The following is a 13,751-nucleotide window of genomic DNA, read 5'->3' on the forward strand; positions in this document are numbered from 1 at the left end:
CTGGGTAGAAATATGAAGTGGTACTTGTTTCCGGACATCCAGACGGTGTCCTGTCACAAAATGTCCCCCCTAACAATTACAGGAAAGTCTATTGTGAACACGATGTTTTGGCGTAATATTTAGCTCACGCTTTTGGCGCTATTAGGTCGCGTTATAATCACACATGGATTCCAAGGTTTCTCAAAATAAGGATCCTCGCCCCTCGAGACGATCGACGAGGCAGTCTTCAATTAAAGGTTAGCAACAGTTAGCGTTCGAAGCTAACTGACGTTAGCTAAAACTAACAACAAACAGTCCTTGAATGTGTGCTTTATTTTTACATGCTAGCTGGCTTCGTCAGTGTGCATTGCCAGGAAACTGATTGCAAGTGAACTTGGCTGTACTTTGGCTTTTGTTTTTGGCTGCTTATAATGTCTGAGGACAATATTTTTTTCATTGATAACAATTTCCTTCCTCTTTAGCACTGAATGTTGAACTGACACCCAGGGGGCCTCTAAAGAGGACGAGAAGGGGGATAGAAAATAAAGTCCCAGTTGCAGCTGTAAACGGTTCCAAAGATGCAGAGAATGCCTCAGAGGATGAAGGTAGGATGCTCAAGTTAGCAGCATTTGCCTTGTTACAATGCCTAAGTGTTCATTGGCTAAGGTGGTGCAAACACAACTTATTTCCCTGTCTAACTCAGAGTCCCCTAGGAAGAAGATCCGATTGGAGGCTGGAGGAGAAGCGGACGGCAGCGGTGATGAAAATGAGATGGATGTTCAGGAAACAAATGACAGCCTGGAGAAAAAGGAAGATCAGGAAATGATTCCCGAGGAGGATCCCCCACATAGAACTCATCAACAGAAGATGTGTCAAGGTTACTTGTCACTTCTTTGTGATTATAATGATGTTATTAGATTACAGTTAGATTGTGTTTAGACTGTTTTTTTTAATAAGATCTCAGTGAGAACCTGGCCACCATTTTTTCAGTGTCTTGATCTGTCAGCATGCAGGTGTGATCAAATGGCAGAAGTCACATCAGAGTTACAGATGTAACCTGGTCATTTGTTTAAGTCTGATTCATAAGGCTACTTGCCACCATTACACCTAATACCAGGCGGTTATTTGGCAGGTTTTCTTTAAGTTTTATGGTCAAATTCAGAGGCTGTCCCTTAATTTGAAACAGGTTCCTTGGACATGAACTTCGCTCCACGTGTGGTGTTGAAGCGCTGCCCATCCAGTCACCCTGAACATGTAGACACAGACTGGATACCAACCAAGAGAGGTAGGATAGTATTCTAGCCTCATTCAGAATGGTGATTGATGATTGCATGGACGTAGGATAAGACTGGTATGTTTCATACAGCTGTCCTACTGTGGCTTGTTTGTTTGCAGTCCCACCATCAAGGAACGCGGCCTCCATCCAGTCTGCCACCCAACTCAGACCGCTGGAGAACAAGCGCGAGGTGCCGATCTCCAAGATCATCAGCATGGCAGAGTACAAGGAAAATATGAAGGCCAAAGCCAAGAGCGCTGGTACGACAGATAGATTGTCTTGCATGTTATTCATACTGCTTTTGAACAGCTGGCTTGATAAGTGACTTTCATAATTCATACCCAATCAGAACTTTTCTGTAGGCCTAATGTTGGCCAAGACAATTTCAAATAGAATCAGCGAAGTCTGGAAAAAAAGAGTATTGTATGACAGGAATTATAGTTCCTCTTAAATTGCTTCAGAGAAGCAGAAACACTTCAGTAATTTCTACAGGTGTTTCCATACTGATGTTTTCAAAGACCTGTCATGCTGGAGTGACTTTAGCTCTGGCTCAGAAACATTTTGCACACTTACTTGATTCAAATTTGGTTTGGTTGATTTAGTTGGTTTTACTATTTAAGGTAACTGTCACAGCAAATGTAAGGCGGAGTGTGTGACTATTTCTTTTACTATATTTTATAATTTGAATAGTCTGCACCTCTTTGGGTGTGTGTTCTAGTATTTTTAAAGTTAATGATATTGTCTCAAGATGACTTCAAAATTAAAATTAACCCTGTTGCTATGTGACCTTTTCATTTTTGCTACCCACAATACATAGTTATGACTAAATTAAAAAGTAATCAGAATCTTACATTAATAAGATCTGCCCATTCTTTAGGAGTTCCCAGGATTAACCACAATGTCCCGAGGGTATACTCCACCTCTGAGGTGTCCTGCACAACACGACGACTTGTGAATAACATTCCTACACAAAAACCAAGTGTTCAGCAGATAAAACAAGGTAAAGAAGCTTCAAATGATTATTATAGCCCTTAGGAATGTTTTATTGAGCGATGAAATTTTTGATATTTGTGTGACAAGACTTTCTTTTAACAGGGGTAAAGAAATCTGCTGTCATCAAGGGAAATTCTAAATCTTCTTCTAGGGGTAAGCTACAACCATTTCAGTTACATGATGTTTAGACCTAAATATACTTTAGCTACTTTTCTACTACACTTGAATATTTATACGAAGTCCCCAGGCTGAAAGGTCTTGTGTCCTTCCAGGGTCCATATGGTACTTATGGGTATTGCTCCTCATGGTGTTGGCCAGCTCTGCTGCTCTCCTGGTGTACAAGAATGTCCTCGTCCTCCATGGGCCTGCAGCTGGTGGAGTGTATCCATCTAGGTCTGTGAATCCGGGCGAGTTTGCAGCTCAATTGTCTATCCTCGAGACTCAGTTCCCTGGCCAGCGTTCTGAGCTGTGGAAGAGGACCAGGATCCGCCTGGAGAGGCACCTCCAGACAGCCCAGCCCACAGAGCCAGTCAGCCTGATCCTGACTGCCGGCCGCAGGGCTGAGAGGACACTGCACTGCCTGGCCCGGGGCCTGGCCTCCGCCTTCTCTGCCGCCCTGAACGCCTCTGTCCTCCACATCGACGGGGCCAGTAAAGCCAGCCAGGACAGCGACCAGGTCAAGCTGGACATCGACCGCCAGCTGCGGGCGGCCTTCGAAGGGGACAAGCCCGTGGCTGTCATCCACCGCTTCGAGGAGCTGCCTCCCGGCTCCACCCTCATCTTCTATCGCTACTGCGACCACGAGAACGCTGCCTACAAGCAGGTGTTCCTGGCTTTTACTGTGCTACTGCCCCAGGAAGAGGTGGAGGGGCAGAAGAGTCTAAAGGAGGTGGAGGAGATGGTGCAAGACTACATCAAGGAGAGGTTTGTGGGCGCCATCAGGCAGGCTGCCTTCAACAGCATGGACCTTGACAAATTTAGCGGACTATGGAGCCGCGTCTCTCATCTTATCTTGCCCGTGGCATTTGAGAACGAGGTAGAGCAGAAGGGATGTTGATGAACTGAACTGGCATCCCAGAGGAAGTCAGGTCGTCTTTGTGCGCCTCTCTCAGAGATTATAATGTACTCATGGCTGCAGTCCAATGTTAAGATTCAGTTCAACTGCACTGTTGTCTTCCCTTATCACATCAGCAACACCTGGATCGTCAGAAGAAATTCCAGAAGGGCAGAAGAGATTTCAGTTTGTTTTATTCCATACCCAAAGTTTCTTTAAGAGATGTACAGCGCTAGATTTTGTTTTTATATACAGTACATATACATATATATATTGAACGTGTTTGATTATTTGTTCAGTTTTATCCACTGTATTGTACTGAATCAGAAATTGATTGCACCTTGTTCAGCAGCTTTGTAACGGACACCACTTCACATCTGATGAGAGTTTTGGATGATCTATAGCAATTACATTGACTTGAATACATTCAATATGCTGTTGGATCTAGGAAAAATCTTTAATTTTCTGTAAACTGCTTGGTTTTAGCTGAAAGTCCGTATTTCTTATCATTCTGTATCAAATCTCCTAGATCACACTCATTTTAGATTTCTGTTCAAATGTACCTATGGAGATATCTAAGGTGTCGTTTCATTCATTCCTTCTCATATGTACACAGTTGTATTGTTTTTGCACTAAAATTTTCTAATATTTCTTTAATGAACTAGCTTACCTGGAGGATTGGCTTTCATGAAGACAAGAGTATGTATTTTTGATCCTTTGTTTGGTTTGTATCTGTGTGTTTGATATGTTACCTTTTTCTTGGATTGGAATATTTTTACACAGCTGTATATATTGAATATAAAAAGTTTATTCTTTGCACCTGTTTTCAAGAAACCACTGAAATTAATTTACAATTGGACTTTTGATACTGAGTCTTTTTTTAATGTGTCAATATTAAGACATACAGTTTCTCTCAAAATTAATGTGAATTTGAAAACATATTTTGACTAAATATTAGTCAGCAAGTCACAAATTGTGCCTTATACACTCATATGGAGAAGATTAGTCTATATTTGAAATGTACCAAAACACTCATTGTTGCAAAGGTGAATGCTAAGTCATTTTACCTGATAATCATTGATATACTGTATCAATTCCTGTTCAGCTGATGGATCATATTCAGATTTATTCACATTTAAAATTATTTCAATAGTTTCCTCCATTCTGATGCTTCTCATTCCTTTCATTCCCCTTGTGTTATCATATTGAGATGAACTTTGCTTTGCTTATATGAATACCTGTTTCTTATTCATTTCAATAAAGATTATTTTGATAGAACAGTATTTTTTATAACTCTTCTGGAGTTATGGAAGATAAAATCCTTCTCTACTACTAGATAGAGACATTGTATAATACACAATTAAAGCTGACATTAAGCCTTTGGCTAAACAAGGAAGTTACAAACATAAATACACAGCAGGAGTTCAATCATTTACTAAATGATTAAGGTTTGTGCCTCCATATCTTTGTTCACTGGGTGGGTGACATACCTGAACTGGGACATGGCTGCATGTTGCCCAACTCGAAAGTATCAAACATTGCATTATCTTTAAATCACACAATCCTCCAGACAATTACATGCTTTTTTATGGATTAAATCTCCAAAGCAGTGAGTTGGCATGGCATGTTTAATGATGTAATATAAAATGTACAGCAGAGACAACATATCCTGATAACAAAATATCCAACAGGCAAAGGTTTGACTTTTAGATGGAAAATCGTCTTTTTGAAACTCTTAAACCCATTATAACTCAAAATACAGGTCTGTTTTATTTTGTGGTTTACAAATATTGCAAATGTAAACCTTTGCAGCCTCGATGTACTTATAAAACTCGTGTTTAGCTGTCACTCGCATATAATCAGTCCTTGTATCAAAAGCTTGGGTAATACATTTCAGAGTGACCAAGCATCTCCAACCCAGTAAATTAGAATTCAAACAAAACCAGCAGTGAGTGGAGTGAATTTTTGTCCACAGGGAGTGGCAGGGCTTCACCATGGGAAGTTCAAGAAGAGGTGAAAGTGATAAAGGGGAATACTAACAATAACAGTTTGTGCTTTACAAAATAGCATAAAAACAAGAACAGTAAAATATATGAAAAGAAGATCAAATTGGGAAACTAAATAAAATTAAAAAATAATAAAAACAGAAGAAACAACACAAGATTAGTAAGTCCTGAGTTATGGACATGAATTACACCCCATTGAAATCCTATCAAATGTCTTGAAATTCATCAAATACTGTGCTGGTGGACACATTCTGACATAATTGTAAATTTTTTATATCTAGACAAACTGTCAACTAATAGTAAAAGTTTTTTATCTTTCAAAATATTGAATTGTCTCTCTCGTGGGTAGTGATCACTATTTGAAATATGTTATTTATCCTGACTCAGTGAATTTTAAGCATTGCCATGACCACAGATATGCCTGGTGTAGCCAGCAACAGTCCGGTCAGTTGACCAACACAGACTGATTTATGGACCCGTTCATTGTTCTGCTTCATTGAGTTTATTTTGAATGACTTACAGCGTGTTTTATTTCTTATGAGCGTGCGCCTACTTTTTTTGTCATCTATGTTCACAAATACTTAAGATACACAGCCATATTAGATAAAGCAAGGCTTGCAATTACATTCCTTCCAGGTATCTCATGCAGTGCAGACATGCTGCTAACACATCCCTCCTGTGCTGCCTGGTGGTGCCTGAGACAATAAGATAGAGAGCTAGTACTCTAGTTGAAGCAAAATATTTCCATGTTCAGATTTCAGACACGTTGACTGAGGAAGTCATAAAATCTGAGCAGGCATGACTGTTCCCTTCCTTGTGACCAACATGACCTTACCAGTGGGTTCAACTTCCCTGGAAAATGAATCATTAATAATCTAATAAATAAACGCCCTCTCAAAGTCTGTTTGGTGAAACTGGTGATGTAGTGTAATAAATTATTTACTTTATTGTTATTTTTGGTCTAGTATTTTACATGAACCATCAACCCAGAGAGACACACTATACTCGGTATCTTTCACAAAAGCTACTACTAAGTAATGAACTTTATTTTGAATTCCTAACTTTCTAAGTCATGACAAAATATGAAATTGTGTTACTGCAATAAATCCAGTGGACGCTCAAGAACTGTGATTCACATGCAAACAAACTGCCAGCATATCTTCATGCAGTATGTGAGTACAAGCCAACTATAACATACATTTCCTGTCACGAAAATATTCCAACAATGACAGCTACAGCAAAAGCAGCATTTCCAAAGTAGAAGATCATAAAGACAACAAAATCAATCTTGGCAGCTGCACCGCGCTTCATCTGAAATTCAGAGTTGCAGTAATGAAAAACAGACATGAATTTTCATTTTGATAGTAATGCTTGATTTGTTATGTTGAGGTTCCTGATAGTTTTTATGATGATACAAACACATTATCATCAGGATAAGTCATTATAGATTAATAAAAGTACACACACTCACCATTTCCCCTTGATTCTTAGACTTGCTATGAGTTTTGCAACTCCCTGCAACAGAAAAAAGTGACAAATGTTATTTTGTTCTATTTCATTATTCACTGACAGCCCAGCAGAGAAATAACACCATGTATAATTCACCTATCTTGCCTCCCCTCAGTGTTTTTCCTCTGCAAATAGGGCTGGTAAAGACGTAGATGTAAAACAGGAATCTCCAGGCTGTATAACCGGCCATCCCTTTCACAGACCAACAGACTTCCCAGCTCTGCTCCTCAATCGTTATAAGTATCATGAAGATGGTGGCAACTGAGTGTGAAACAAGGGTTGGAAATAACATTAGAGACAGATAATGACATGGTGCTGAAGCAGACGTGTGACCAAGTCAACTTTGCTCAAGTCCCAAGTCAGTCTCAAGTCTTGAGGCACAAGCCTCAAGTCATGTCCCGGGTCTAAATGTAGATGACCAAGTTATGTCCAAGTCAAGTCCATGTCATTAATGTCAAGTCTCAAGTCTAAATGGTGAACACCAAGTCAAGTCAGAACAAAGTCCAGTATCAATTTAATATCTTAAGGAAAACTAAATATATAGGACTTTTTAATGCAATATGGTTTTAATAGGATACGAACTTGGTAAGAGTATCATGATTTTGATTTCTACAATCAGTTTCAACTTCAATACATTCAATCATTGCATACAAATTCAGAAAACAGAATTTAAATTCAGTCGTCTGCTGGAACAAATCTCTTCACTTTCAATCCAAGTAATTTACACAAACACAAGATCTTTTGTCAAGACTTTAGAAACCTTTTCAAGTCATCAAAGTACAAGTCAAAGTCAAGTCCCAAGTCACCAGAACCAAAGTCAAGTCTCAAGTCTTCTCTTCATGTATCAAGTCAAGTCTCAAGTAATTCAAATTGTGACTCTGACTCAAGTCTAAGTCATGTGACTCGAGTCACCACCTCTGTGCTGAAGACATGGTGGTAGCTGTGAAGTGTCTTGACCTGATGAGGACTAGATTCAGTCATCGCAGAACATGAAATGATTGTGCAATCTCAGTTTGAAGACAAATAATCTCCACTCTGAGCGATAAAGTTAGCTATTAGAATTAGGTGAATTTACTTACTTGTAAATATCTCATGGATGACAGAGGCCACTTTGACAGTGATATCACAGATGTCCTTTCTTGAACACATAAGAAAAAGTTAAAACATCTGTGCACATGGGTTACTGATTTAAGGGTGGAATCAAATATTCAGACTGAAGCAGAGATATTGTTAGAGACTTACAGTTCATGACTGATTCCAATTGGTAGAAGGACGAGAAACAGCTCTAGGAGACTAAGGAACATCAACATGCACACAAGAGCATTGAAAGTGATCTAAACACACACACACACACACACAGAGGGGGAGAGGATGTTAAAAATTACTCCTTTGCACTATTCAGAGATTTGTCCAAAAAATCTTATAGATAAATTTGGTATGTATGATTAGCACTCACACTGGTACAGCAAATAATAAACAGGATCAAGGCGACAGTCTCAGCTATCAGAGTAAGCAGCCTGCACAATGTCTTGAACACCTGCAAAAATATAAATATATTTTCAAAGCGAATGTCCCAAATATGAACAAAAAAACCCCAATAACAATAAAATAGAGAAATATACCACACAAAATTTGAAGGTGCAGTTCCAAATTTCTCACATTTTCCCCAAATCCTCAAAACTCCCAGGAAGAGCAGACATTGCTACTTGCTGCTGAATTCATCTCAGAAACAATATTTAACTTCTACACTATTCATAACATATGATCTTTAACGATGAATTCATGGCTTGTATTTACTGAACATAGGGTATTGAGTGTTTTATTAAGTATCTAATCTAATGTAACTGAATCAAATTGAATCTAATCTAATCTAATTGAATCAAATTGAATCAAATTGAATCTAATTGAATCTAATCTAATATAATTGAATCTAATTGAATCTAATTGTATCTAATATAATCTAAGTATCCAATGAATGTCTGTAACTACTGCCCTCATTAGTACTGGAACATTGTAAATGTTTAAACATTGCATTTATTTATGTTTGATGTGATATCACAAAATGCTTTGGCAAAACTAATTTCTATTCAATTTTGTGCCAATAAAGCTCAATTTCATTTGAACTGAGAGAGAGAGAGAGGGAGCTGCTGCTGGTGACCGACTCTATAGTGTTTTCTATCAAATTTACCCTGTGGTCACGTTTTATAATGAAACATTCATTATTATTCATAATCGTGTTATTCTCATTTGAATCCCTTTAATAGAGAAATACAGAACAAATCACGGTTCATATAAAGGAACGCAACATCTTGCTCTTCATTAATTAACTAAGTGACTATTCCATATCATACGGGACAGGTGACTTCATGACTTACACAAATTTGACGATGGTGAGGAGAGCTACGGCTCTGTGTCTCTGTATCTGGCTGGAGAGAGAGAGAGAGAGAGAGTGAAGTACACATCTACACTTTACGCACACTTATCCAAAACCAACAAAAAACACAAAGGGAAAATATCTGCATGTTTTGTAGTTCTAAAAACGGCTTTAGATACAATTTGGCATGATGGATTATTTTTCCAACTCATACAGTGCGGTATTGGTGGTAAAATATATGACCTAATCAAATCCAAATATTATGACAACCATTGCTGTGTAAAAATAGGTAACAAAAGATCAGAGTTCAACATTTATATCAATAAATTGGCCACAATTCTCGAACAGTCCCCAAGCCCTGGATTAGATCTACAAGGCAAATAAATTAAATTCCTCATGTATGCAGATGGCCTGGTTATATTATCCCCAACAGAACATGGCTTACAGCAGAATCCCTCACTGCTGGAGACCTACTGTCAAAACTGGGTGTTGGACATTAGCCTCGACAAAACTAAGATTGTGGTATTTCAAAAAAAGGCCAGATCACAGGAATCCAAATAAAGTTTCACTGTGAGAGGGACCACGCCACAACATACAATGGAATATAATTATTTGGGTATAATCATCAGTGCATCTGGTAGCTTTGTTTGACCAAGCAATAAATTCCCTGATAGATAGGGTGTGCAGGGCCTACTATAGCAGTAGAAGTTCTCTAAATAAATTCAATCCTCCAATTAAAATTTGGCTAAAACTATTCAGCAATGTAATTCAACTCATTCTTATGCATGGAAGTGAAGTGTGGGGCTCTCTAATTAACCAGAGGAATACACCAGGGGACACAACCCCCATTGACACAACCCCCATTGAAAGATCAATTCTTTAAGGAAATCGTCAAGATCCACAGAAACAGCCCAAACCATGCATGTAGAGCAGAGTTGGGAAACTTCCCTCTCTCTCTCCACACGATAAAAAGAGCAATTCAATTCCAGGTTCACTTGGCACAATCTGCTCCTGAACCATATCATCATCGAGCCTTTATAAGTAACAGCCTCTGCCCAGAGACAGACCCTCTGAGAAACATCAAAGAAACTTGCCACCTCAAAAACCAAGACCTCCATCATCTCTCCAAAACACATCTGAAAACAGATGACAAAGAAAACAAAACTATTTACACTGACAATTGGTAAAATGAAACAAAATCCATTACCAAATTAGAAAGCTGTCATTTATTGAATAGAGAATATTCTCTAGCACACTATCTTGTAAGTGTAAAAAACCCCAAACAAAGATGCACACTGACAATGTACAGACTCAGCGACTGTAAACTTGAAAAAGGTTGCCATAAGAAGGAATGGAAGCCCAGAGAACTGAGAGTCTATAAACACAACAAGGGGAAATAGAAACTGAGGTCTATTTTCTCCTCTCCTGTGAGAGAGAGAGAGAGAGAGAGAGAGAGAGAGAGAGAGAGATCTGAATTTCTCTTACAGAATTTGTTTAGATATGAGAGTGTCTAACCATGTCACAACTTTAGCAGAACTATCAAGTAATGGCACGTATACTGAGTGTAGATTTGTTTTGTTTTTTTAAAAAAGCTTACCGAAATCGCTGTGTAGAAAATGATGGTGAAAATTATGAACATCACAACTAGCTGTAGCCAGGGAGAGAAGTGAAGATAATTAGAGAGAGAGAGAGAGAGAGAGAGAGAGAGAGAGCAATTGTGCACAGGACACAGTTGGAGTTTATATATTTATGCATGGCTTTCTGCAAAATTTCAAAAACCTTGATGATGAATGGAGGTGGGGGTGGTGTTGTCGGTGCTGTGTTGTAGGATGCTGTTGGATTGGATGTAATAGTGGTAGGAGATGAAGTGATCCCGCCTGGATTAGTACTTGGCTGAGTAGTAGGTGTTGTTGTTGTAGGTATTGTAGTACTTGAAGCTTGTGTAGATATATTGAAATCCACGTTTTCCCAGAATTTACGAAAATCCTCAACAAATGTGGCTCTGAAACAGATCCAACATGCACAGAGTGTAATGCAAAACCTTTTACCGGCACACTATGCTATTAGATAAAAGCCAGACCAGGTTGGGATTTATTCTTGAATTGTGGAGGGTCTTGTGTATCGATTCATCTTCATAAAGCATGTACAAACAAACAGTCATGTAAGAGCAAGATATGTCATTAAAGTTCTGTACAGTGCATGAATACTTTAACAGTGACCTGAAAAAGATCCGGTCTGGTCTTGGTACAGGTGCTGTCCAGTTAACTTGGATTAAATACTTTTTTTGGTTGTTCCTCTGACTAACAGTCGAGTCCTGAGGAGAGAGAGAGGAGCAAAGCTGGGTCCACATCCAGAAGGAAAGCTTAATAACAAGATGTCAAGTTGTGGCAGAGCTTCGGCCCTGAAGTTCATCTTCAAGTTCACTTAAATTCATGAAGTAAACTGGATGTGGAGAGGATGAGGATGAGGTGAGAAAATTGAACACTACGACTACTAATAGTATAACAGGGGGATGGTAACTTACTTTTGAATCATTGCACGACAGGAGCTGAGCAATATCATTATTAAGCAAAATAAATTGTCCAACAATCTGGTCTGTCACTGAGTCCCGAGCCTGTAACATAAACCCCTGAAAAGGTCTGGATTCGGTGCTTGAGAGATGGACTGGAAAATGGTTTGCAGTTTCACCAGGGCAGAGATGGAGAGAGAGAGAGAGAGAGAGAGAGAGAGAGAGAGAGAGAGAGAGAGGGAGAGAGAGAGAGAAAGACGGGGGAGGAGGGGGCACACAACCGCAATGCACTTAGTAATGTCAAGTTGCAACAAACAATCTATAATGATAAACAAACCTCTGAACCTCTGGAAATGGGGAAAAAATAGTTTCTGTACCTGTAAACGGCTCTCCCTCGTTGCCATATGTGCAGTTGACATTAAATGGTGCCACGCCGTTCTGAGGAGGATATTGGTTTCCTGATCTCCTATGGTCAGGCGACATTGAAACACAAGACTGTGGGAATATGCCATTGCTGTAACCCATCACCTTTGTGATGATGTGAAGGCCGATCAAAATGCCGCAGAGCATGTGGAGGGTCCACATCTATAAAGAAATGTGCAATACTGAAGTGTCAGAAACCCAATACAAACATATCTTTCCTAGCTTTCTACACCTGTTGACAGACTTTGAGGATGGATAATCTTGACTGTAAGACTGTTGCAAGGATAAAGGGAGATTGGTAGCATCAGTAGGTTAGCTGTACCCCGCAAGTATCCACAAGGCCTGTGTATATCGTTTTCTTTAGAATATGCAGCAGTATGACATGCTTACAAAGAGCAGATGCATTACTGAAAACATGACTTTCTTTTTCTTAAAAATTAAGAGTGGTTTCAAGAAAGTTGTTAAATTAGAAAAAAAAATTAGTTCTCTAAATCTTTTTCTATTTCTGACTTTTTATATTATAAAAAGCTGCTTGGTTTTAATACTGTTTGAAGACCTCTTCGATAAATATTAATCAAAAATACAATATGTTGACTAGATTACTTTCCTCTTACCTTGGAGTCAAGTTTATCTGTATAGCCCAGTTACAGTCTCAAAGAGCTTTGCAACAGCCAGATTATGAAAACAATAAATGGAAACAACACCTCACCCTTAGACCCTCAACGAGAACAAGGAAAAACTCCCACGGAAGGGAAGGGCCTCACAGACGGGGGATCCCTCCTCCTGGACAGTCAGGCATGTAATCGCTAACGAAGAGCAGCGCAACAACTCAGCTGACTGCATGAGGAAGTTAGAAATGTACTTGTGCCCACCCACAGATAAGACTAATATGATAAACAAAAATACAGTTTCTCTTGGCCTCTCACTAGACCAATACCTCAAAGACTTGGTCTCCCAGTAGCATACATGTTCCTCTGTAACTGCTTCAGTCTGTCCTACAGGAGAGCTCAGCAAAGTAGGCTATTTCTTCATGTTTTCTCAAAAGAAAGCCAGCTCTGCTTTTCTGAAAAGTGTGTCAGCTACCTCCATATCCAAGAGTGGACAAAATATGATGTGCCACTGCCCTCTGTTGGACTTTGTGGTGTACTACTGAGAGAGATGTGTCTGTTCAGCCTAGAAGTTAGACAATGGGCTTCTGACCCACTGGGAAGATCTGTGTGGGCAACGTGAATGCGTAACACTCCCCCCTCACTCAGCTAAGACTGTGGCAGTGCCCTTGAGGCAGGCACTGAACCCCCAACTGCTCCAGTGTTGCTGCTGAGAAATCAAAGGCAAATGAATGCAGTAGTGCTGGGCAAGTCCTCACAGCAAAATGCTCAGTGTTCCTTTAACTGTGACAGTGTAACAATCAACATGTCATTGTTTATATAAGTCCACACCCATCACTTTCTGCCCCAGAGCCATATCAGCTCTATGAGTGGACAAACTCTCCAATCAACACATCACTGGAATTTTTCTGTGTGTAACCATTCCTACTCTCCCAGGATGATAATATAAAATATGAATTAATTCTTAGTCAATTTCCTGCTTAAATAAGGGTTAGAGAACGGCTTCAAGAACATACAACA

At 39.3% G+C, this 13,751-nt stretch overlaps 2 protein-coding genes across 3 annotated transcripts; one reads left to right on the top strand and one right to left on the bottom strand.

Annotated features, from left to right (window-relative positions):
• The first annotated feature begins 49 nt into the window (after positions 1 to 49).
• Positions 50 to 4,508, top strand: LOC139667473 (torsin-1A-interacting protein 2-like). Its single transcript, XM_071546941.1, has 8 exons — positions 50 to 236; positions 462 to 584; positions 683 to 856; positions 1,166 to 1,264; positions 1,375 to 1,515; positions 2,133 to 2,255; positions 2,351 to 2,401; positions 2,521 to 4,508. The coding sequence occupies exons 1-8, from the start codon at positions 164 to 166 to the stop codon at positions 3,303 to 3,305; spliced, it is 1,569 nt and encodes a 522-aa protein (XP_071403042.1). The 5' UTR covers positions 50 to 163; the 3' UTR covers positions 3,306 to 4,508.
• A 451-nt stretch (positions 4,509 to 4,959) lies between these two features.
• On the bottom strand, positions 4,960 to 13,159 carry LOC139667475 (uncharacterized). 2 transcript variants are annotated; one of them, XM_071546945.1, is made up of 13 exons: positions 13,061 to 13,159; positions 12,078 to 12,166; positions 11,716 to 11,855; positions 11,411 to 11,505; positions 10,971 to 11,193; positions 10,789 to 10,839; positions 9,193 to 9,243; positions 8,274 to 8,354; positions 8,060 to 8,151; positions 7,897 to 7,955; positions 6,914 to 7,078; positions 6,780 to 6,823; positions 4,960 to 6,619 (listed from the first exon to the last, which is right to left on the bottom strand). In XM_071546945.1, exons 3-13 carry the CDS (start codon positions 11,812 to 11,814, stop codon positions 6,515 to 6,517), a joined length of 1,065 nt encoding a protein of 354 aa, XP_071403046.1. In that variant the 5' UTR covers positions 11,815 to 11,855; positions 12,078 to 12,166; positions 13,061 to 13,159; the 3' UTR covers positions 4,960 to 6,514. The 2 variants fall into 2 exon arrangements, with proteins under 2 accessions (XP_071403046.1, XP_071403045.1); XM_071546944.1 differs by lacking the exon at positions 13,061 to 13,159 and adding an exon at positions 12,833 to 12,942 and having other exon boundaries at positions 12,078 to 12,285.
• Positions 13,160 to 13,751: the final 592 nt, after the last annotated feature.

Source organism: Centroberyx affinis, unplaced genomic scaffold (assembly GCF_046629955.1).
Source record: "Centroberyx affinis isolate AG114_WGS23_722 - 3 ecotype Tasmania unplaced genomic scaffold, CSIRO-AGI_Caff_v1 ptg005548l_1, whole genome shotgun sequence".
Taxonomy (NCBI): Eukaryota; Metazoa; Chordata; class Actinopteri; order Beryciformes; family Berycidae; genus Centroberyx; species Centroberyx affinis.